The sequence below is a fragment of the Oxyura jamaicensis genome, chromosome 1, assembly GCF_011077185.1.
Source record: "Oxyura jamaicensis isolate SHBP4307 breed ruddy duck chromosome 1, BPBGC_Ojam_1.0, whole genome shotgun sequence".
In the NCBI taxonomy this organism is placed as follows: domain Eukaryota; kingdom Metazoa; phylum Chordata; class Aves; order Anseriformes; family Anatidae; genus Oxyura; species Oxyura jamaicensis.
Window position 1 is genome coordinate 176,371,327 of NC_048893.1, and position 25,258 is coordinate 176,396,584.

The 25,258-nt window shown below is 38.1% G+C and overlaps 1 protein-coding gene across 1 annotated transcript in view; it reads right to left on the reverse strand.

The window, feature by feature from the left end:
* Positions 1-4,907: 4,907 nt before the first annotated feature.
* The window catches only part of KPNA3 (karyopherin subunit alpha 3), a 50,825-nt gene continuing 30,474 nt past the window's right edge, over positions 4,908-25,258 (reverse strand). Inside the window, exons 3-17 of the mRNA XM_035323269.1 lie at positions 24,854-24,943; positions 24,611-24,640; positions 24,478-24,530; positions 24,291-24,386; positions 21,846-21,931; positions 18,782-18,868; positions 18,221-18,390; positions 16,997-17,041; positions 13,832-13,963; positions 12,525-12,653; positions 10,632-10,736; positions 10,425-10,496; positions 10,143-10,305; positions 8,964-9,058; positions 4,908-5,883 (exon numbers count right to left, since the gene is read on the reverse strand). Coding sequence (XP_035179160.1) covers positions 5,785-5,883; positions 8,964-9,058; positions 10,143-10,305; positions 10,425-10,496; positions 10,632-10,736; positions 12,525-12,653; positions 13,832-13,963; positions 16,997-17,041; positions 18,221-18,390; positions 18,782-18,868; positions 21,846-21,931; positions 24,291-24,386; positions 24,478-24,530; positions 24,611-24,640; positions 24,854-24,943 — 1,452 coding nt within the window. The 3' untranslated portion in view covers positions 4,908-5,784. The remainder of the gene's footprint in view (positions 5,884-8,963; positions 9,059-10,142; positions 10,306-10,424; positions 10,497-10,631; positions 10,737-12,524; positions 12,654-13,831; positions 13,964-16,996; positions 17,042-18,220; positions 18,391-18,781; positions 18,869-21,845; positions 21,932-24,290; positions 24,387-24,477; positions 24,531-24,610; positions 24,641-24,853; positions 24,944-25,258) is intronic.

Sequence of the window (25,258 nt, forward strand, 5' to 3'; positions counted from 1 at the left end):
GCTGTGAAACAACAGCAATGAAAACAGGCTGCCTCATTGAAGGTATCAACAATGGAGTCAAGGAAATGAAGAAGTCCACGTGTTTTGTTTTTGTCCCATCCTGCCTGGATTCCAGTTTATTTATACACAGTCTGTGATTTTGATTTTTAAACCAGACCAGGTTGCCCAAAGCCCCATCCAATTCTTCCTTTCCAAGTTTAAGAAGGCAATGAGGTTTAGGGCAGGACATGGCTCTCGTGGGAGTTTGTTCTTTACCCAGCTGGTGGGAAAGATGTTTTCCAGCAGAGCTGGCAGTGGTGGAAAGCTGGAGATGTTCTCCTGAAGCTTTGCTGATAACCACAATGATCCCTGCAGAGCTGTGGTAAGGCTGATGAACCTTCAGGTAAGCTCCCGGGCTCTTTATAAGGTGGTGGCCCCTGGTGCTGGGGCCCTGCACTGCACCACAGGGAGCTTCAATGGAAGGACATGATCAGCAAGTGTCCCAAGTAGGGGCTGTCCCATGGGGGAACGTGTGTCATGGACACAGGTGGTCCCTCAAACGTGTATGGAGATGCCACCAGGAGGCTTCCCTCAGTGAGGAGTCCCAGAGGAAGCTCCAAACTCTTGACTTGGCTTTTACCACCAGACTTCTGCTGGCGGTGGTAACCAAAGCTCAGCATCACCCTGTGCGGCGTCACAAACGAGCAGCTTTTCACCTAAGTTACCAGTTGCCTGAGGGGAGGCAAAAATAGCCCCCAGATCCTCAACCCTGACATCCTCGTGCTTGCAGTAGTTCTTCAGTAGGTGGTTGGGTTTGGGGTAAGAGCAATAAATGACAGAAACAAACCAAGGGGCTCAAGGGCTCTGAAAACACTTGGTGGGATTCCTGCACCTGCAAGCATGGGAAGCAATTTACAGATTTATGTCAAGAAGAATCCCAGAATTTAATAACCTTCAGTTTTGAAGCCTGTAGGGTTCACCTTTTCAGATTTTTCTCTCCCACCATTAAGGGCCAAATAGCTTTCTTATTTTTCCTTTGAGTATCAGCAAAAATGCAACTGTTTAGGTGAGTAGAACTCCTGGAGTGTTTCAAGAGCTCAGAAGTTGACTAAAATACCAAATAGACCTAAAAATGTGAAAACTGCAAGCAGATTTCTCTCCTTTCCATCACTTTTTATAATACGAGCACAGACCTGGGGCTGAGTTCTCCTAAAAACTCCTTCCTGGGTACCGATACCCCTGCAAAGCTTAGCGCACGCGGACGTTTGGGCTCGTGCTGCTGTCAGTGAGGTACAACCTGAAACCACGTCGGCTCATGTCAGTGGGGCCATGGCACGTGGAGATGACAGGGGCTGAGGGATGCAAGAGCTGGAAGACCACTTTTATTTGTTTTTTGATGAAACTACACATTTTGGGGGGAAAATTTGGAGGTGTTTGATGTAAACTTGAGGATTTGACAAGGCCTCCAAGGACTCCCCCAACGCACAGTTCATGCCCCCGGATGTTCTGCATGCTGCCATGCCCAAAACAACAAACCCAAGGGCACAGAGGCTGTTCCCGGAGAACTAATTTCAAATACTGTTTCGTGGTGACAGGGATGGGGCCAGGCCTCACTGTGGTCATTTCTCCCATAAGCTAGGGCCAGCCCTGGCAATGAGAACAAGGGGACTTTATTCCTTATTTACAACACTGTAACATAGGTAATACATAATTTACAACACCTCACTTCTCCTTCACATACAGGTAATTTATATGGGGATCATCTGGGCTGACAGATGAAGGCAGAGAGCTGTAAAGATTAAATTTTATTTAGCCTTCAGTTTAAAACCAAAAGCCATGATATTCTTAGGTATGATGTACAATGCTGTAATGTCCCTAACATTTTTTTTAAACTCAAGTAGGAAAAAATCCCACCCTACGTTCCTCTATCACCCTGTACACTGCTCAGGAAGGACCTAGCACGAACCCATCTGAGAAGGAAGGTGCTGGAGATCTCCAGGCCCAGCCCAGCAGCACAGCCCAGAGCTGCCTGCTACCGCCTCTGGGGACAGGATGGCATCAATGTTAAGCCAGAATTGTGAAAATGGAAGCGTTTGGTCCCAGCTGCTCCAGTTCCTGACTTTGTATCTTAACAGGAGGCCACTGCCATGAGCAGCTTGAAGGGACAATGCTGAGGTGGATCTGAGAAGCTCCCGTGGACGGCAACGCGGCACAGGGACAGTGGGGATGAACGGTGGCCATCATGACAAAGCCTTGTCCATTGGAGCCCAGTTTTCTACTTTTTTTTTTCTTCTTGAAAAGTGCTTTCTAATGGAGTAATTTGTTGTCCCACATGTCTGAACAGAGGCATAATTGTGACACAAAAGGGAGCATTTTTTTATGCAACCAGACAGAAGGAACATGAAACAGCGAGGCTGCTTTGGTAGAAAAGAACAATTTGAATCACACTCAAAATCCAGAGGACATTAACTATCAGATTAGAGTAACAAAATGGGTCATATTTAGGGCCTGGATGATCATTCAGTCCACTGAGATTTTTATTTTCTTTTTTAAATATGCCTGTCTGTGCATCTTCTTACTCATTTCTGTTTAGCAGATCAAGTAAACAAAATGGAAGTGCTTATATTTTAAAAGGTATGAGGGACATCAAGATATGCTCCAGGTTTTATTCTTTCCAAAATGGCTCCTAAAGTAATACATTATTTATTCCAGTGTAGCGTCTTCCAAGCCATCGAGGCAGGACATGCTGGAAGATTATCTGTTGGGCAATGCAGATCCAAATCTCTAACCCACCCAAGTGGAACCCCAAAAGGGTCTCTTGTCTGCCAAGGTCAGGGACACTGCCATCCAGCCTGCCTACGGAGAGCCATGGGGATGTCAGCCTCCTGCCTAAAGCTGGTCTTGGTGAAAACCAAGGAGCAGTGCCCACCTGAATGTAAAACTAGTGTGGTATCAGCAGTTAGAGCCAGCACCAGGACCTGGAAAACACATTTCTGGAGCTCCCTGATGCTGTGGCGCACCTCCACGCCTTTAGCAGAAGTCACTCTTCCACATACAGCTGTGCAGAGTGGCTGCAGCCCACTTACCATGGCCTCCCGTACACGTTTGGGGAACATTTCCCTAAAAAAAACAAGGAAACTCTGTAGTAGAACAGTACCCAACGTTTCAGAGATCACTGCGTTAGCTTACTTTATTCATTCTTGTAACATATGTCAAACTTTGATGCGGAGTTCTGCTAACTAATATCTAGTCAAAGACAAAAACCCCTAAGTCGAGATCTGTGAAGACTAAGCAGTTTCATAATTTTCAAAATAAGTTCTTGAATTTTTTTATAGTATTTGATAGCAGCTTTTTATTGGTTACAAAACCTAAGCCCATATACAAAATTAGGAACACATTTAGATGCCTCTTTGAAAGAACGTTTTAGTCTATTTTAACTGATAGTTTAAAAAAATAATAAAAACAATGCAATTTTAAACACTGTTCTGAAAACGTAAAAGTGCAGCAATATACTTTGTTTCTTTTATTAACTATGAAATGGTGCAATCCCAATCAAAAGCTGATAAGGTCACAACAGGAAGAACTGGGCAAACGCTTTGTCTTGCTTTCCCTCAGTTCTCCGATGTTCACTTTTAATGTAATGCATTGAGTGCAAGAAAAAGATCAAATCTTCACAGTAGTGGAAAACTGTTGTTTTAATATCAATTTGTATTTAATCTGTAGGATAGTACTGAGTGCAGGCTGAACAGGGTAACCGTCATTCTATATGGCATATAGGGAAACTAGATTGAGTTAGGAGGGGAAATATTTGTTCACAATAACACCTGCTGGAACTCTAATTTCACAAGAACTTTGTGACCTTACCTAACTTTGACTTTTTATTGTTTAGTTTTTTAGCGAACACCACACAGTTTCAAGATTTTAGACTATAGTGTGTGAATAGGATGCAGTTACCATATGAAGCTTCAACTCAACTTTTGGGAAAAGAAAAAAGGCACAATGAACTTCAACTCAATTTTATGTGCACAAGAGTTGAAAAATCTGAGCCACCTTAAAGAGAAATTGATTCTAAAATTTATAAAACCTATAAATAATCAGAGGCCAAACCACTATATTAAAACAGATTATCTAGCAAGTAAAAATCTTGCAGTTTAAACATACGCTTGTATCAAGTTAAGATACAAGACAACTCGCTCTTTAAAGTGGCTCCACCTTGGCAGATATATATTTAATGAATGCACACCTGCTATGCGTTGTTCATCAGTGGAAAAACAGCTGATCCACAAAGCTCTGATGGCATCTGTCCTTATCTTCATCACAGTAAATACAACCCACATCCAATAACTAAATTAGTTTAGATTTTTCTATCCCTTCACATCAATGCATTGGGAAATTACACCCAGTAAACAACAGCAACAAAACCAGTTTGTGTGATAGCTTACAGAATTTCACAAGTATCGATCTTCGCTCCAGCAATACCAAAATCCCTTTGAAAATGACTGGGTCAGGCGATTTTCCAAAAGCAATGACCTCACATACCTTACGGAAAGTTATTTAATGTGCGCTGCACATCGGGTTTATGCTGAATCATGGCAGCTTCCATCCAGCCTCACACATCAACCAGTTTGCATCTTTTGTCATCATGTGAATAAGATTTGAGACTAACTTCTGAATTACTCTTCCAATACTCCAAGAATGAAGCTTTTATGACGCTTCTAAGTAGTTGCTGGTTTGTTGCCAACCACATCATCATAAGCACTGGTTACTAAGTAAAAAATAGTTTAAGACTAAATTACAGTAAACATGAAAGCTCCACAGTTTAAACCCAATATAAATCAACCATATCCAATTATCAATTTAAAACAAAATATATTGACTACTGAAAGTTGAAAGCAAGATTCTTTTTAACTAATACATTTTTGGACAGATTTTTTTTTTTTTCTACAGTCTGGGATTCTTGCTTTCAGCTTAAACAGAAGTTCAAGTCCATAACAGGTTTGTAGCTCAGGTAAAATACCATGCACAGCATTTGATTACTTCAAAACAGCAGGAACACACAGGCTGAAGTGAGTGGTCAAATAGGGCTCGCTGTTCTCAAAAATTAGGTATAATGGCAAAGCTTTACCAGTCCAAATCTACAGTTCTTTCTCCAACCCTGGTTTCTGAGGCAGTTAATGAACACACATCAATTACTGATAGATGAAGTAGTTTTTTTGTTTGCTTTAAACTTAAGTGTTTAATCAATTGCCAAGTGTTTTCTTTTTTTAAGTTACTTTTATTTCAGTTTCACCAATGAAATTCATTTGGCTTGCATTTTTTAATCTATTCTTCCACATAAAGTATATGAAAATATGTTTGTGGAGGACGATGATGGAGGCTCAGAGCAAACTGGGCCCCTGTAAAGTCTTCCAAAATGTACGCATCATACCAAAGTGTCTTGATCCACAGCGCACCATTTTCCAAAGAAGCTACTTTTCTGTGGAAAGCCAATGTGCCACCACTATGGAATATTCTTAACAAAACTGCAGATTGCGGTTGTCAGCATGTGGCACCAGGAAAAAGGCAAAAAAAGGTAGTTGGGACTGTTAAAAAGAATTCTGAAACAGTTTAAGAGATCATGCATATGCATTTACAGTCCATGTGATAGTGATGTTTGGCAACTGCAAAGTGACCGATACATGGCTTGCTTTAGAAGCATCAAAACGAAGAGGCATGTGTGTCTTGGAGCCTTTTATTTCTTCACTTGGTAGCCATCTGGTGGTGCTTCATACTGGTGTGGGACAGAGAAGCTGCACTTTTTTGAACTTAAAAATTAAATTCCTTTGTTTGAAGGTTGGCCGTTGGGTCGAAATTGTAAGTACCTCCTTGAGTGGCTTCAGGAATGAGACTGGGATCTTCATCGATCTGTGAAATAAAGCAACAAAAATGCATCAGAGGCCAGTTCCCAGCACAATCCAGTACACGTAAGCGAGATTCACAAATGTTCATCTATTTTTTAAGTATTATTGCAATAAAATTAGATTAGGTTTTTCAATTCAATTCCTCAGCTTTGTTTAAATAGATCAACACATCAACTCTTCTAATACCATTGGGGAACAGAAAATCAACATGGCTAGAGACTGGGTTGTTGCTCAGTCAAAGCTGTTGCTATTTTAGCAGTGCAATTTAATTTTCAACGCCAATTTCCAGCACTTCTTCAGTTGGCTGATCACTAGATGTAAATTCCAAAATTAGTTTTGTACTTTCTCCCATTTCTTGCAACATGAAATTTTTTATTAGCAGCTGATAGAAAGACTTCTATAAAGATTAAAAGAATAATTGGCATCTCCTATTAGGATCTGAAGGATTTAGAATAACTCATTTCAGAGCAGTTTTACGTAATTCCATAAGTGCAATCTGAAATATTTTTAAACCAAAAATACTTTACGAATATAGAATGAAAGGCATCTGCATCCAACTTTATCCAACTTCCTCAGAGCTGTGAGGATTTACGTGTTCACTGCCATAGCTGCCTCTAGAAACCAGAAGTACCACCGGCAGTACCCTCAGCATGAACAGCTTCTACCCCTACCCATCCTCCTCCAAATCACCAGCTGCACCCCTCCTCTGAACACACTGTCCCTACAAATCAAATCAGGCTGTAGCAACCACACGCTGGTTCAAAGTGCGTGGCATTTCGGAAGCACATCTAAGAGCCCTTGTGGGGTCTAAAGAGGTTTCTGAGGTCTGTCATTGGAGCAGTGCAGACTTCAGAACTGGCTCACCTCAAGCCTTTACGTTTCTTTTCACTTTGGGTGATTTAACACCTAAATTAGAAGGAGGGATTAAGGCATCCAGGGACAGCAACAGTTCACAGGAGGAAGACGAGGGCAAGTCACTACCAAATGAAGATCAAATCCATTTTCAGAATGCTTTGCAAATGTTTGTGAGTTGATAAATTAGCACTTCTGCCTTCTGGAGGGGTACTACCAAGTAATGTTACCGAAGTTCTCATATCTTTAATGAAATAAACAAAAGTCAGGAAGCTATTAGTGCTGGTCCTAAAGTACCTGCCAACTGCCTGCGCATGGGATTAGCAATGGAGGGGTGAATATCTAGTGACCAGCAACATTTTATGAGAACACAGAAGTGACAGAAGGCAGGAATACTCCTGGGCAGACAAGCTTAACACTATCAAGGAAGCAAACATAACCACTCTCTTCTCTCCTCAGGGCAATTTGGATTTAGTTTCGTTTTTGTGTTTGTTTGTCTGCACTGGTACTAAACTGACAAGGGTTCATTTTGCCACAGTTACTGCCTCAAAATTTGTTTGTTGCTATGTTTTAGTTCCAATCTGCCAATTATGGAATTTCTGTGATTCCTAGTAAGTTTCAGAAACTCCAGAACACGTGCTACCAGTATAAGCAACAATTTGAAGTAAAGTCTCGCTCCCAAGTGAAGGAGGTAAATTCAGCCAATTAGGCACAGACTAAATCACATCAGTTTATGTAAACAGTAAATATACAAAAGGGAGTACTAACCTCAACAGGGGTATTTTTCCACCCACACCAACCAGACTGTGCTCTTCAGTTAACTACAGAAGTCTCAGAGCCATTATGGAGATTATTAGACACTGCCCACAGAATCATTAAAAGCACGAGGAACTTTTCACAGATCTTAACTTTTGGTGACTAACCTCACAGCTACACGATGGGACCATAAATGGAAAATTAGGAAGTCATTAAAATTAGAGCTGATATCTGAAGAGTTCGATTTATGAGGCTTGTTAGCCAAAAAAACTGAAGATACAGTACTGCCAGGCTGCAGAAGTGCCAACACCCTACAAGGCCTAGAAAAGGCAACCATTATTCCTCCTCAAATTGTTTGCTGAAGTGTTTCTGAGGCACTCACAAGCAGCCTGCAGCAGGAAGAGCTGGAAACCAAACTGTCAAAATGTCTACGCGGGATGCAAGAAAATATCTGATGGTCTAGATCAATCAGCTGCAGAGAGTTTTCTGGTTTTAATGACTCTCTTCAATGCAGAATCCAGACTGAGCAATTACAGAGCTGAAATACAGTAATCTATCTGAAATTAAGGATCTGTCCCCCCATTCCTAAGACTGATGCATGAGAAAGGAAAGCAGGAGAGCCAGGGAACTGTTTTGACTCTAATCACAAGTAATTACATGTCAATGTGCATGTCAATATAACATTAGCTCAGCACCAATCAATGTGTATAAGTAAAACGAGATCAGTCATCTTAATGTTGCTACAGAAAGTTCTTGATATTGAGAAACTCTTCAAAGACTTTCAATTAAGGGAAGGTTGTCCTGGTTTCAGTTAGGACAGTTAATTTTCCTCCTAGTAGCTGGTAGGGTGCTATGTTTTGGATTAGGATGAGAAGAGTGCTGATAACATGCTGATGTTTTAATTGCTGGAGAGCAATGCTTACACTATGCCAAGGACTTTTCAGCTCCTCGCTCTGTCCTGCCAGCGGGCAGGCTGGGGGTGCAGCAAAAGCTGGGAGGGGACAAACCCAGGACAGCTGACCCAAACTGGCCAAAGGGGTATTCCATACCATCTGACGGCATGCTAAACAATATAGAGGGGTGGCTAACCGGGCTGGGGGGGGCCGGCTGCTCGGGGTTGGGCTGGGCATCGGTCAGCAGGTGGTGAGCAATTGCATTGTGCATCACTTGTTTGTACATATTATTATTATTATCATTATTATTTTCTATCTTAATAAACTGCCTTTATCTCAACCCACAGGCTTCACTTTCCCGTTTCTCTCCCCCATCCCAGAGAGGGAGGGGGGAGGGTGAGCGAACGGCTGTGTGGTGTTTAGCTGCCAGCCGGGTTAAACCACAACAAAGGTGAACTGAAAAAGGAGCAGTAAAATTGACCTCCCGGCCAACCTATCATCACAACAACTGGAACTGAGCAACAGTGACAACGTACTTACTACGATAACAGCACATATGCTTTTCAATCCTTAGCATACTTACATCATCACCAGAGAAATACTGATCTATGATTTCAAATGCTAGTTTATAAATGTCTTCATTCTCATGCTGTTGCAAGGCTTCAATTTTCTCTAACCCTGGATAAAAGAAAAGGGAGAAGCTTTTTAAGTTTAAACTAAAGTGAGTTACTTACTACTCTGAAAAAAAAAAAAGAAAAGAAAAACTATGAGAGATTACTAAAGAAATATAATAAAAAAGATGCAGCTCAGTTTCCAAGTATTATCTATACAATAGCTATCTTTGTCTCCAAGATTTAAAAAAAAAATAGTTTGTGAACCTTTGCATGCCACGGAAGATCCCATTTTATGAACGCAGGATAAGGGAATCTTCTATCTTTTTAGATAAAATTCTCTGTACTTTTTTTTTTTTGTTGTTTATTATTTATTATATATATTATTTATTATTTTTTAAGACTTCTGCTGTCTAATATGTAGGTTTTGTCCCAGTCCTTGTGCTTTCTGCATATATGAATAAGGAAGTGGCATTATTTGTGTGTTGCATACAATTTTTAAACAATAAGGCAACGAAGTCTCATGCTCAGAGCAGCTTAAAACTATAGTCCCATTTTCAAACTGGATGTGGTATACACAAGGGACAAGTTTCCAATACACTAAGGTCTTAAACATCCATTTAGTGCTAGCTACCTTACTCTACCACATCAATTAAAATTGTAGTCCCAAGCTGGGAAAAAAACAAGGAAACCTTGAAGAAAGTAGGGAGCCTTGTAGCTTGTTAATACTAAGTTTGCACTACTTAGTTAATACTGAGTAAACAGACTGCAATATCCAAAAGCCTGACTCCTCATCCTGTTTTGGTCTTAATGGAATTATGATCCTCACATCTGCTTCCAAAGCAATAAAGTAAAGCAAGAATTGTGTTTTACCACACAACCAACTAATAACCAAATGAAAAGAAGTACAATTCTCATTTTAGTCTGGAAATACCTAAGCTACAGAAGGCTCCTCCACTGACTGCCTCCAACATGACCATCCCTAAAACAGGCTAAACAGGAAAGTGTGTCATTTTTCTTATTGCAAAAGTCTCGCTTGCTTATTTAAATAGCCCACGGTCACACAAATGCTGTACTAAACATCAACAACAGCCAGGAGACAGAATAAAATTCAGTAAATTAATTTTAAAAAAAGCCTAAAAAGCACTTACCTCCACACTCTTCTATAATTTCAGCTATTGTGCTGGCCTCATCACCAGCCATTATCAGGATGTTTTTCAGACCATCCAGCACCACCTGTACCACTTGAGAATCCTTTACTGAGAGTAGATTGCAGAATGGCGGGATTACGTTTTGCTGTACAAGGTATTCAACCTAAATAATAGGAAAAAAATCCTTGAACAAAGCATTCAAAATGCTTCGAGCATTTTGCTTCTTACAAATGGCTGCACATACCATGTTTTCAGGACAATTTGAAATCCTACTACACATACCTGATCTTTTCTCCCACTTATTGTCAAATTGCTAATTGCCCAAGCAGCTTCCTTTTGTGTTCCAAAGTCCCCCTGAAGAATAAAATTAATAGCTCATTAAAATCCACATGGAAACATCTGTCAAGCTTATTATTAAAAATCACCGACTCCTCATGTCAGGTTTATAAAAAGAGGATGACAACTCGCATAGCTGATAGTTTGACTGACCTTAGCCAGCTGGTGTATGATCATAGGGATTAGACCAGCATCTATTACAGCCTGAACTTGTTGTTGGTTTCCTGCTGTGATATTGGAAAGGAACCAAACTGCTTCCTAAAAATGGAAAAAGTAAAAAAGCAAAACACTTTTCAAAAACAGTCAACAGATGAAAAAAAAAAAAAAAAAAAAAAACTGAACAAAACAACCTCAAAACCTCAACTCATACAAAGACCAATCTCTAAAAAAGAGCCTCCAGGTTTCCTCCCCACTAGCACTTCCAGTACACAACCTTTATTGCACTGTGAAAGCCAAACATGCAGGGGATCAATACAAAACTGATACGATGAATTCACTGGGCCAGATTATTACTTACACAAGGAATGTTTCCATATGCTGGGAGCAATACTGACTTCAATCTTACATCCACTTTGTGCTGCTGGAATCACAGCCACGTTTTAAGCTTTTAATCAGTTTTGCAAAGAAAATCAGTAAAACCCCATATAAAAAGGGACTTCTGTAATATTTGACCTGACAGCTCAGTACTAGCTTTCTGTGCTTCCAGCTCCCATTTTGTTCCTGAAACATGAAGTAGAGCTTACAAAGCTCATTCGAGTTTTCCCATAATTATCAGACAGGACAGGACTCTCAGTCCTCAGAGCTTACTCAGCAGTTACTGCTTTCAGGTGGTTCCTTAGCATAGATAACATCTAATGGCAGCAACAAATTCATGGTTACAATGGGGGATACTTGTCAAGACAATTGAGAACATCTTAACAAAGCTCTAATCTTTACTAAAACCAGATTTTAATAAGCCATCAAAGAGCCAATTACAACGTACTGCAGAAAACAATGGGTTCCATTTTTTTTCAGGGACGTATATCTGAATTTTATTTGCTCCTCACAACATTTATTAAAACAAAAAGCTCAAAGGTGTTTATACACTCCCCTTATACAACAACAGTTCATTTCTTGGCATTCAAAAACATTGAATCTTGGCATTTCTTGTTCTTTTCTGAGTGCTAGAAGGGCAGGCAGAAACAAATCACAGCAGCATGAACTGTCAAAGATTAACTTCTTCAGTGCTCTTGGCAGTTGCCAGGCCCTGAAGACAGATTCCTCACTAACAGATTTCCCTTCAGTGTAAGCTGGGGAAATTGGTAATGGGGAAATCACATAAGATAAACAAAAGATGAGAGAAACGAAAAAACTTCCTCCTCAACCAGCCCCGTCTCTGCAGAGAAAGATGGCATGATGATTAACAAAAATAATTAACAAAAAACATCATCAAATACGGCTCTGAAAAAGAGGTCATTGATCACATTCTTTCCTCTAACTCTCCCTATCCCACCCAGTCCTTTGCAGAAGCAAAGTTCCCTCTGCCAAAAGGAAGGAGAGGAAATGCAGGGACAGTTTTCAAAAACAGGCAGTGATATTCCCTACTCCCTTGAAAGTGAAGACTGACCACAGAAGAGAAAAAACTCCGCTATGAAAAATGTGCTACTTCATCAAGCCTCTTTAATTTTGTTGAGTGGAAAAACTGGATCAATCTTACCCATCTCAATGGACTCAACCCAAAGTAACAATTCTTATATATAAAAAACCCCAATGCAAGTTCAGCAATTACTCACTTTGCAAGCAAAGTGAAAAAAAAGTACCACACTTAAGAGCAAAAACCATCGGTACCCCCAAAAAGCACTGGGCATCAACACCAATGCACAGATCCCCAGTATGCCTGGTTGACTTCAGCCCTAATTAAGCACCAGCCTCAAAGGCTGCATCTTTATACAGAATTGCTGACATCCCAGAGATAACAACTATAAGTTCTTCTGTAACATGCTACAGACTAATGTTCTACTTTTTCAACAAGAAGATTAAGTTAGGAAGAAGCAGATCATAATATACCTTGTTTATCTTCTCTTTTGGATGCGTCAGGAGGTTTGGGAAGTAAGACAAAACATCACAATTGAGAACAACTTGTGTCTGTTCGTCAGTACCAGTTACTATGTTGCCTACTGCTCTCAGTGCTGCTGTCTGAATATCCAAAGTGGGAAGGAAAAAAACAATTGCATGTTAAAGACGTTGCTGTTACTTCTGCTAAAACAAAGATCATTTTAAAACATCTCTAGAAAAACACTTTGCAAAACACAATTTAGCACTTCAACCTCCAAGTTACATCCTAAAAAGGGTGCTGTTTATCAGAACAGAAACACATAGTGCAGAATTTTACTCAACAGATGCACTGCAGCTCAACTCCAAAAGTGTAGAGACTAGAAGGTAAAAGGGTATTAAAACAACCAAATAATTGATTGTGTATCTGATCTGATTTACAATAAACGTATCTAGGTCTTGACTATGTCTGCCAATACTGCTTACTTTTCCATTCAGGTCTCCATTGCAGAATTAAAACCAACAGACAAAAAACCTACTTTTATTCTTCTTGACTCTTACTTGACTTTCAAAAATGTGCGTTATACTCTTATGTGTTAGTTATTAAGCGCTTCGTAAGTGGCAGAATACTGGAGGGACTTGTTTTCATCAAACGAACTGGCCTGACAAATTTCAAGACAGCCAAGTCTCATCCAAAGTCCAAACTAAACAAACATGATAAATGCACAGACACAGGGAAAAAAAAAATAAATAAAAAAATTCCACATTCCAATGGTTAGTTTATAAAAATCAAAGACATATTAACTAACTTTAAGTTTCCCTTTGTTTTTGAAATGAATCAAACAAGGTCAGTTACCCTACCTTTTGTGGATAACCAGAAATTTACTCTACTAAAAGGACTAAGAATCTGCAAATATTTTAACGTTCAACAAGTCTCAAAATCATATTTGACTTCCATGAGCCACTCAAATGCTGCAACCGTACATGCAGCAACAGAAAAAAAGAGTATATATAATTTGGAAAATGTAAAACCTATTGTCATGAAATATTTCAGGAGTACAAAAGGAATGCACCCCTGGTAATCACCCAATGGAAGTTAATGTTTAACCTGTCACTAACAAAATCAAAGAGATCTCAAAACTTCAATATAATTTTAAGTTATCTATTTTTCCTTAGTGTTGGTAACATTTTTGTTCAGTTTACCTACAACAAATGTAGCTATAAATGCTCATCTCAGAACACCACTAATAAATACTCGGAAGCACATTTTTTAAAGCAAATAGGTTACCAAGGACTGTGCAAAGACACCGAAGCAGACTTACTTGAACTTTAACCTCCTGATGACTCAGAAGGGGAACTAGGAAAGGTACAACTCCTGAATCAATCACCATTTGGATCTGTTCATTACCACCGTCTGTTAAGTAGGACAGAGCCCAAACGGTGTCCACAAGAATCTACAAGTTGGAAAGAACACGGTTTATAGACTGAATAGCAAGATCCGTATAACCGAGTCTTAATTTAGCCATCAACATTCCACACATCTGGGTAAAAAAAGAGCATGCAACTCAGTTACAGGGAAAACACAAATACTATAATGCAAACTAATGTGTAGAATTTTAGATTATTAGGTACACCTATGATAACTGGGGCCATCTGTACCATGAAAATAATTTCTATGTCCTCTTTTTAAAAATAAATAAATAAATAAATACCTCATCTTGGTGCACAAAGTTACAGCACACATCACCTGACAAAAGTAGATTTTTTGGCTTGGCTTGCATTTCTCAGATTGATGATCAGCTCAGGTAAGTAACTATGCTAGTAACTTTCTGAAGACAATACTAAGCCAGCCTCCTGGCCCTGCCCTCATTGGTTAGATGTGCTATTTTCTGATTACAGAATACCTAAGTTCCCATGGTATGTATTCCATCTATCTACATAGTGCAGTTTTGAAGTTCAACTGCAAACTATCCTCGACGTATCCTCTTTGGCCTTCATAGCGAGATCAAAATCCGCAGCAAAGGAAATAATTTCTTAAACCAGCTAAAGGAGTAAGAGCTATTGTAAGGTGGCAACTGTTCAAGCAAAGGGAAAAAAAACACAAAGGAATGACCATCATGCAGGGCACTCTCAGTATCTTAAAGTAATGACTACATCACTGATGACTTGATAAGGATGACTTGAAAGACCTCAGAAAAAAAATAAAGGAAAGGAAAGGTACAAATGTTTCAGTTATTTTAAAGGTAGTATTTGAAGCAGAAACAAAGCTAGCAGAAAGAGTGGTAATATCCAATCACTTAGAGATGATGTTAGGAACTGCAGGAAGAGAAATCTGGACCCCACTAACGACATCATCTGTTGAAGTATGTGGATCTCTGCATTTCTAAGTAAATGTCCACTGCTAACTAAAGCAAAGCAGTCACTCTGGCATTTCAATGAAGAGTGAGGCCTGAATTCATTGCACTTAAGTGCAGTGCCTAAATTAAGAGCAGAGTTAGCCTACTCTCCCCCTCTATATTCTGCATGCTAAGGCACCTTTTATATTCTGTGTACTAAAACACCTTTTGGATGTTTCTCTCATCTGATTTACCAGGATGAGCTTAGAGCAACAGGCTCCAATCTAAGCATCTTATTTATGTTCTGAGATCAGATGGTCTGAACTTGTGTTTGAAAGGCTTTGTAGGCAGAGCTGGTGCACAGGCTGAGTGCTCCATGGTAAGCAAAAAGGAGCCAGTGGCCCAGGTCACTGAGATTTAAGGGAGCTTCAAACAGGAGTGGCTCAACTTGCACCCAAATAGCAACTTGGGAGCCAGCTTCTCCTCCCTGACAACTTAACTGAAGAAACCTCACCTGCTATTTCCATAAAGGCACCTGCATTCTACTTTTAAAACAGATTTTCTAGCTATTAAGGTAGCTAAATAGTACTGGAGATGTGGGAAGGACTTTAAAGTCCTGACCCACAGGCTGCTTCCCTCCTTCACCAGACAGCACGGACCTAATGCTCTCCTGACACAGCCTGCTGCTGCCCTCACCCACTAACGCCACAGGGACAGCAGAATGTGCTGCAGTGGAGCCGGTATCGCAGCAGAAGCAGTGAGAGATGGTGCCTCACCAGTTTGCTGCCCCACAGCCCTGTTGGTGACGAGAGCAGCAGCCGCCAGAAGTGCTCACAGTACTGTTGGCTGACCTACCTGCATCACTGACTCATCTCCAAAGATAGGTTTGCTGCTCCAGTACTGAGAGGCTGGGACCACAGTGGTACCTCCAAACTAGCACCTGACTCTCGAGGTCAAAAAGATGGGCACCCTAATTGAGATCAGTCAAAACCTGGCATCACATAGTCTCATATCTAATTTAAGAAGCTCTCACACAATCATTGCTTGCAAAAAGCTTTCAAATTTGGCAGGGAAAAAAAAAGAAACCTATAGGTTAGATGTATTTTGGTTTTACTACGAGTTTCCATTCAGGTTTCTCCAAATCACGAATTGCAAAGTCACCATGTGCTGTCTCCCACTCATATTACACTGGGAAAACCCTGGCAAAATCCCAAATTAAACTGTTGGCAAATATTTGTGGAGCCAAGCCCACTACACCATTAAAAAAGCAGCAGAAACACCACTGCCTCGTTGTGGAAATAGATAACCTAAGACATCTCCACCAACTTTATGTCCTACACCCAGACCCGCTGCAAGGGTTCAGTTTTTGCTTCCCTAATTTGGGGATCACTACTGGGAGCAATAGTCCAAGACATTACAAAGTCCTGACAGGAGGAGTAGAAAAACAGCTCAGTAACCCTTAGTTTTACAGATCTTGGTTCCTGAAATCATAATGTAAGACCTCAGGAGGTAAATCCACCTCTCTAGGACTTTACTTTGAAAATGTATGTAAAACCATGGCTCAGGAATGTGGGATGTACCGAAGATTTACATTAAAAATCTGAAGAGAAGTTGTCGAAGGTGCCACAAAACAATAGCTGATTGATGCTTATTTAAATGTATTTTTACATGTGATTTCTTTAGTTAAACAGGTTGCAAATTCAGGCACCCAACAGGTTGTAAAAATCAGAATTACCCATATAATTACAGTATTTGATTCAACTAATATATAGAATTATAGATATCTTTGCACACATGTATTATATATCATCTACGCAGAATTACAAATTGGGGCAGAATTAAGTAAAGTCAATAGCACAGATCACAATTCTAAATTTTCAGTGCTCAATACTGCAAAATAGGATTTTTAAATGTATTTTCTAATGTAAATAGAAGCCTTTTAGAAAAGATATTTTAGAAGCGCTGCTTGCACTTCATTTTTGATGCTCTGAATGGCTAGCTATATTAATCTTAGTATCTAATTATCCATTTACTGCTTAAGTATATGTCAATTAAAAAGCAAAAACAAGTTAACCACCAACAAAATCTTACAGCATTTTCTCTTAGAGAAAACCAAGAATCTAAATATCTAAAACTTTAGAAATTACTTACGTTTATATCTGTATGGTAAATGAGAACACACAATGCTGGCAAAATCTGAAAAGAAGTTCATCAGTCATTAGAGTAGAATAAAATTTGTTGTGTAAACACGAATCCAAGTAGTGTAGTCACAAAACTTGAGACTCGAGACTAATGCTTGAGACTGTGTTAGTACATTACACTCATGTACTTCCCAGCAACTGTTCATTCCCTCCCCCAAAGTATCTATAAAATATATTTGAAATTTGTAAGAATGCAAGAAAGTAATTTGTTTCAAAGACACACAGAGAGCAGACTATTCTTTGAGAGAAAACAAAAACACCATAGATAAGACATCTCCCTGCTATTTATGAAAGCTTAAAGTTACTGAAAAACAGTAAAAAATATTAGCCTAAAATTATTACATAAAACCCTCTTTGGATTGAAATAAGATTATATATTTTTGTATTCATGTATAGAGAAAGTAAATAACTGAGTAATGGCAAGACTGCTTAAAAGTTGTTTTTTTTTTTTAATTTGGTATTAATTTAATTTATTTGGTATTAATTTAATTCTTACTTCTAAGAGTTTCTGCTTCACTTGGAGATTACATTGAAGTTTACTCATTACCAATCTTACACTTCCAATCTTCACACAGCTTCAAAAACCATACTTGGGCTTTGGAATTTATCTTAAAATGAAGAGCTTTACTTACATTACAACTGTAGTTCTACTCAAATAACTTTACTAGATGCGCCTACTCTAAACACCGTATTTGTTCACCAGATTAAAAAGATTTGCAGATGCTTCCCAAGCGAGGACTTGACAATGACTGCATGTTCACAACTAATGAAAACAAACTATGCCACATTCACTAATTTATATACATTTCCTCTTACTGAAAATAATTGCATTTGAGTAATTCTATATACAGAATATGTACAGAATCAGGTTTGTAGTCTTTTTTGTTAAAAATATTAAATTCTGAGTATGTTAACACTTTCTAGAGTGTTAATTTTTGTTGCGTCCATTTTAATATATGAGTAATCAGACAATCTTCATTTTCAGCTGTTATGAGTAGTTTTGTTACAATCTCAGTAAGAAGCACCAAATTGGTCAAATTACTTCATTTAACAACTGGTAAGTGACAGAAGACAGTGGCAAAAGACATACATAAATTCATAGTATGACAATGTGAAATATCTAGCTTCTAGCCCAGAGTATAAAAAATTATCTCTCTTGTAATTCTTTATTTACCTCCTGAACTGTCTCCATAGGCGGTGGGGGGTCCTTATTCCTGCAGAGATTTACAATGACCCATGTGACGTTCCGAAGGAAGGTGATGGGAATGGAGGGATTGATGAAGGACAGAAGAGGTTTGACAACTCCCAGTGATATGACATAATCTCTACACTGAGGACCATCACCTACAGAAATGAAAATTGTTGTAAAAGAAATTACATTAAAAATGGAAAATCTTGAAATGTATGCAATGACATGTCGGGATACTGAAATTCTATGTTTCCTCACCAATAGTTTACTACTAAAAGTTGGTGTTCAATTAAATATACATACGTACAGGTATGTATGTATATTTTACAAGACACAGAATTTATCCTGTTAACATTTTGTGTAGCAAGTGGCATTACTCTTTAGAAAATAATAGCAAGTACAGATGTAATTCTGGCCACATGAAAAATTGCATTAAGCCACAGAATTCAGAGGAAACATAGTCTCACATGATAATGCCAATGTTCAAAAGTCAAATTCTAAAATGAAACACTCCCTGAATTCCAACCATATAAGAACAACAGTTACCTATAATATTTCCGAGAGCCCAGACAGCCTGCTCACAGACATTCTGGTGTGGTGAATGAAGTAGTCTCAAAAAGAGGGGTACTGCATCTATAGAACGAAAGGATTAGATGTGTTTTTATTGGAACAAAATATGGATAAGTTAATTGATCCATATTAAACTTTCTCTACCATGCCTTATACTAAGATACAGTTTTCTCTTATGAACAGCATATAAAAATTCAGTTAAACATTTCTATAAAAATCTAGAGAGGGGAAAAACAGACTCAAGAACAAGCAACTATTAAGCAACACTGCTCCCCACATCCAAACATTTTCCCATCTTTCTCAAAGTGCTATATAAAAGCCAGGGATATGTAGGTGCTAGGTTTAATGTCCTGGTGATTCAGATTTTCCAGTAATCCAAGACAGCAATACATACCTAGCAGAAAGACATGCCTACTCATGCAAATGTGCTTCAAATCTTGACTTTAAGAAAATAGCTTCCTCCCAAGAGGTGGCTATAGTTAGTTTCCACATGCAGTGAAGACTTGCATCCATCTGCCATACAGTACTAAGATGAGTTTTTATTTGTTCTTATGTAACACAGGCAACATACCAGATTAAGGAAGTGCTACTGATTTTAGATTTCAGTCTCTGATGAAGTAAATACATTTAAGAGATTTAAGCTACTCCCATGTGCTATTTCCCCTCAGACAATCCGTATTCTTTGAAAGATGGGAATTCTTACAGCAGTTTTAAAAATCAATATATTATCATACTCATCCTATAGTCTTTCTAAGCAAAGTAAAATACATCGATTTAGATAGCCTGGTAGGAAAGAGTATTTTTTATTTAGATACCACAAGAACCATAATAGCTTCAGAAATTTTAAAGAATTGCAACACCATTTGTGAGCAGCTATGAATCAATTTTCTGTTGATAATTTAAGATGCAATAAGGAGCCAAAACATGCTGTTATTTTCCTGGAAAAAAAATAGAGAGTGATGAAGAATAAAGAGAACCTAAATTTCCTTCCCCAACCTGGATGAGTAATTCAGCAATAGCCTACAACTGACAAGTTGGGAGGGAAAGTAATATAACATTGCTTAAGAACACTCTCTCTTTTCTTGTCACAATCATCCCACTTCCATTAGCTCAAGAGGAATATTCAAGCTTCCTTTTCCCAGTGATTACTGAGATCACATTTCAGCCATACATGTATTCAACATATTTCAGAGAGAGGAGGGTCAAGTATGCAGTTCATATTAGCCTGCAATCCTGCTATGCTTTCAAAAGCAGGAACGAAACTATTTCATATCAGCACTCAAGCAGGACAGTCCGCGAAAGCGTGAGTTGCATGTTATCTCATCTACTGCTCTCAAAAAATTGATTGCTTCTGCTCCAAATTGGCTCGTGCCAGATCTATTCTGTGAGTACAGGACTTTCCCTCTCTTGCTAGGCCCTCCAACTGCCATCTGTCCCTGTGGATTGAGGGAAGCCTTCTTTTGGATTTAGGCTGGAGTAGCGTCCTCTGCAAGGCTCTATCGCTTTGTTTCCTCAAACCGTTCCTTATCAAAAATAGAGCAGAGTTCAGAGTCCCTTAGTCACCTCCCAGTACAAGGCAGCCAGACTAAACTTCTGCCCATTTTCTCTTTAGAAGCAAAATTTAGGATTTTTTTTTTTTTTTTTTCTTCTGCAGATCATTTTATCACGCTTCTTTTCAAGCATCAGCTGAACAGATTTTGGGCAGGACAAATCCCAGCTTGAACTTCTAGCAATTCTGCATCATACATACAGCAAGGCTTTTAACTTTCCTCTGCTGTACACATGCATTTTTTCATTCTAATTTTAATTTTTACATTAAGATCTTATTTCCACACTTTTTTTTTCCTGCAAAGCAAATACTATAAATAGCCTTTTCATTTGGATTCATTCATCCAAAGGTGATAACACTGCAACTTGAAAAAGGACCGAAAAAATGCTTAACCGATTAACAAGCTGGGAAGGATGAAAAACTTGAGAATACATTTTCAAAGATAGACACCTGTAAAGCAATCTAAAAGCAGAAGTGCACAAATTATTTAAAGTTTTTTTTTTTTAAAAACAATTTCAAGATTTTTACAATTTTTAAAGGCTTTGGATTTTTACCCAAAGCTTGTTTTGATAAGCATCCTTATTCTATTGCTCCCATACAGTAACAATACAGAATCTATTAGTGAGGTATTTTATTAGCCAAACAAAAAAATGGCATTTAGTTTTGAAAGACTGGTTCAAATATTTACAAAAAAAAAAAAAATCAAATAACCAAGTCACCGTTTTCCCACATAAAAACACTGACTATGAATAAACTAAGACAATTTATCATAATTACTTAGCTATAGCCTCCCATTTAATGACAAAACACTGCATTTAGCATAAAGGTGATTGTTTGCAGATAAGCATGTTGATACGCAAAAGCTACACATAAAATCCAGAAAAATAAGAACAGATTGATTGAAATCAGCACACATAAATTATCTTCAATTAGCTCTAATTTTCTGTCTCTTTATAATGGAAGTGTCACTGGCTGGTTAAATAAGAATCGAAGCCAGCACAACAACAGTGTGTACAGGAGAGATGAATCATATGGTCAAGGAAAAGATGGTTATTTTCTTAACTGTGTATTTAAATGGGCAATCTTACATAACTGTGTATTTATCAACTTCAGTAAGATCTATGAATATACCTTTGAGGTAGAAAGAATTACTCACTAATGTACGGTTTAGCCAAAGGGGAATTAACGGTATATGATTTCAATAATCAACCCCAGAATTAGAAAGGACGAACATTCTTGTCAAACTTGTATCATCTGTCGTTCTGTATCTTCTTTAAAGGGAGATTCAGTTCTGTGATCCTTAATATTAATCGTTACTGACTAACAGACTAACCTTTAAGAACAAAACTAGAAACTTTAGAGAAAGACCACTATATACAGTTTTGTAATTTTAATAGTTTTGATAACAAGTGGTATGTTATCCAAAAATCCCCTTTTTGCCTTTTACCCAAAATATCCACAACCCCCCAGTAAACAAATTTTAATACTTACTTGACTGTACAACAGCTTGAGTTTGTGCAGAAGTGCCTGATGCTATGTTAGTCAATGCCCATGCAGCTTCAAATTGTAATGAAGGGCTGTAATGAAATAATTTTATAGTAATAACTTGAAACAATCTGCAGATCATTTTATGGATGACTTCAGCATGAATAGCTGCATGCGCTCTCAGACTCTACATTTAAGCAGTGCTACCAAGCTAAAAGTTTTTCCAAAATACTCTAAGGCTGGACATTTCAGAAGAACAGAGATGAGGGAAAAATGTAAACTTCACACTCTATGTCCTCTTTTAAAACTGCCAATCATTCCAACTTCAGATTAGTAAAAACTAAAATAAATAAATAAAACAAACAGTAATACTTGTTGAAGTACACACCAGCTAGTGAAGCTGACCGCTACTCTAATTAACTAATTATCTCCAGTATGAAAGATTTCAAGTACACATCATCATCAAATTTAATTATGCCTCTCTAATGGCTAACAGACACCTCTCCACGTCCAACTGACCCAAAGGCATACTTAGTGAAGACGTGCAACTGTCTTACTGCTGTTAGCAGTTCTCAATAAATTAACCATGGCTGACCATAACTGGTAATACACTTGTGGCCCTTCTAACATCACATCCGAGATGAAGTACAAGCAGGTACACTGTGACAAAGGCATTTTTCTGCTCCACCACAGACAGGGTAAAGATCTAGAATCAGTATTGAAAGACAGCATCGTACTTGTACTAAAACCAACTTACTAAATGCAGGTAAAATTAGTTACAAATACTATAAAAGCTGGGGGAACATCTAACCCAAGATGGTATCTATCAGCTGCTGTTGTCTATGCCCCCAGAAGTTTAGTAAAACAGTTTGCATGAAAACTTGTTCAAGCAAATGTTAAAGGTTAAAAGTTGTAAAAGCTATAAAAGACTTTACAGCTTACAGTCGTTGCAGTAATAGCAAGGTGTCTAGCTTCAGGAGGAACAGAGAGTGTTTACTGTTAGGTGACTTTTTCATTCCTGTGCTTTTTGGTGTCTTCACCATTACGTTTTATATACAGCCATGCCATCCGTTTCCCTTAAGCTTTTCTTGTGCATTAGTTTCCAAGACATTTTAAAGTATTATTGGGGATGGGATTGCGAAAGAAATGGAGATGAAGGCCCAAGAGGTGTAAATAAGGATTTGTAAAAACAAATAGTACCTGCAGGCAGCTATCTATAAGCCTTGTGTTCTAGGATCAAACGCATTAACATTCTAGTTCTGTGTTGGTCCTCAAGCACACAATGAATTTTTCTTTCCCTTGGGACCTGAGTGGCCTTGGGATAAGCTTTCCGTTACAACATGAACATTAGCTTTAATGATCTGTTACACAAAGCCTTTGCAGAATTTACCTCTACCAAATAGTATACAGCAATCACTATTAAAAGGACTGCTTAAGAAAATGCTATGTTCAGTTTCAAAAGGCTTAATAAACGTTTACAAAGATAAGCCATATAAATACTATAAATAAAATTCAAATCAAATTAATTTTCACGGTACTGAACCATCTACTTCTAGAGCAGATAGACATTTGTGAACCATTTAAAAATGCTATCCTGATATGAACATTATTGTTGGCTGCCTTCTTAGTAATTGTTTTGTTAAACAAACTAGAAAGCTACTCACGCTTCATGTTTTGCAACCATCAAATTATACCCAAAATGTCAGTTGCATTTTCTGAAGTTTCTAGCCCTTGCGGTTGCAGAAATAACCTTGAAAATGGAAATACTGTAAATACATTTAGGGCTGCCCAAGACCAAAGATAGCCTAAAACATTTACTTCAGATATATTAATCCCTGTCTATCTGAAGGGGCCTGTGGGTTGTGGAATATGGCAGTTTTCTGACATGACCTGAAATCCACGCAACTACACACTCAACATTCTCATTTACTAAAGTTCGTTTTCCAGTGAATAATCAGAACCCAAAGCATGCTTACTGTTTTGTTCATCACATTAAGGAGCAGTGCGGAGCCAGAAAGAAGCCCACCTTGCAGTATGAATGAAAGGAGCTACAAACTTAAGCTAATAACCTTAATGAAATAGACCACAAGTGTATTCGGGTACAGAGAGTGGCCGTGTTCACAGCCTCTGCCTTCATAAATACACACACCAAGTCTAAGATACATTTTTAAAAAAACAGTTAACAGGAAGGTCTGAAATATTCAAAACCGATGAGAAATGTAGTAAAGTATCCTCCTTCAGCTACATATGCTCAAGCAAGCACTAAAAAAGAAAGTGACATTTCAGTGGCAGAATAAATGCACCTGGAGAATTAATGGTTTATTGTCATGGAATCTGATCCGCTGTGTAAGATTTTGCGGTGCTGTGGATCCCTCAGTTCCATTTGCAATACCCAGAGTGTTTTGGTTTTAGTTTTTCAATAAAGGTGAACATTTTTAAAGGTATACTTACTTATCATCTCTTTCTAGGCATTTTACCAGAATTGGTAAAATTCCTGATTTTATTAAGTCATCAATAGGTGGATTTCTGTCACTGGATAGGAGTTTTCTGTGAAATTAAATGCAAAAGTAAAATAAGTAACTTTCACCATGGAAAAATGCGTAGGAAGTGTTATTTCTGTGCCTTTATTTATTTTTACCTTGCAGCTTGGACAGCACTCAGCTGGATCACTGGGTTGTCACTTGTGGCATTCTGGAAAAAAAAGACAATAAAAACTAAAAAATATCCACAGATCAATTCTAATTAAAAATAAATAAATAAATATAACATACCTGCAGTATAGCTTCTAGTGTTACGTTTTGCTTGAAAAGAAAAATAACATGTTTTAGTAATTTTGTTGTTGAATGACACTGTCATTTTCAACTTTTAATATAATCAAACTAATTTTAATGGTGTATCAGTTCATAATTTTCCTTTCAAATAACTGCAAGACTTCCAGTGTTAAAGTAAAAACAGAATACATTGTTTTGAGACACCAAGGTTTTAAAACTAATTTCCAGAATCAAGGTACTTACTGCTTTGAAGTCAGCATCAACATCAGAATCTTCTAAACTTTCTTCCTGGGGAACATTCCGTTTTTTCAAAAGATGTTCATCTCTTTTGTTCTATAAAGGAATAGCAAAAAATAATGACATTCAATGGTAATTAGTACAGGGTGACAATATAATGGCCCTTTCAAAATAAAACTTTAGATATGATCACTTTCATAAAGCCATTTATAGCTGCAAACAGAATTTGCAGTATTTCAGGTGTAAGAATCTAGCAGCTTGCAAATCAGACAAAACTACAATAATCCGTGACATTTCAATGAACTAAAACTTGCAGTTTGAGTAGCAATTTTCTAACAAATTTACAATACACATAGATCTGGGTGAAATTAACGTTTAGGCACATACAAGACAAATTATTTTCCAGTGAAA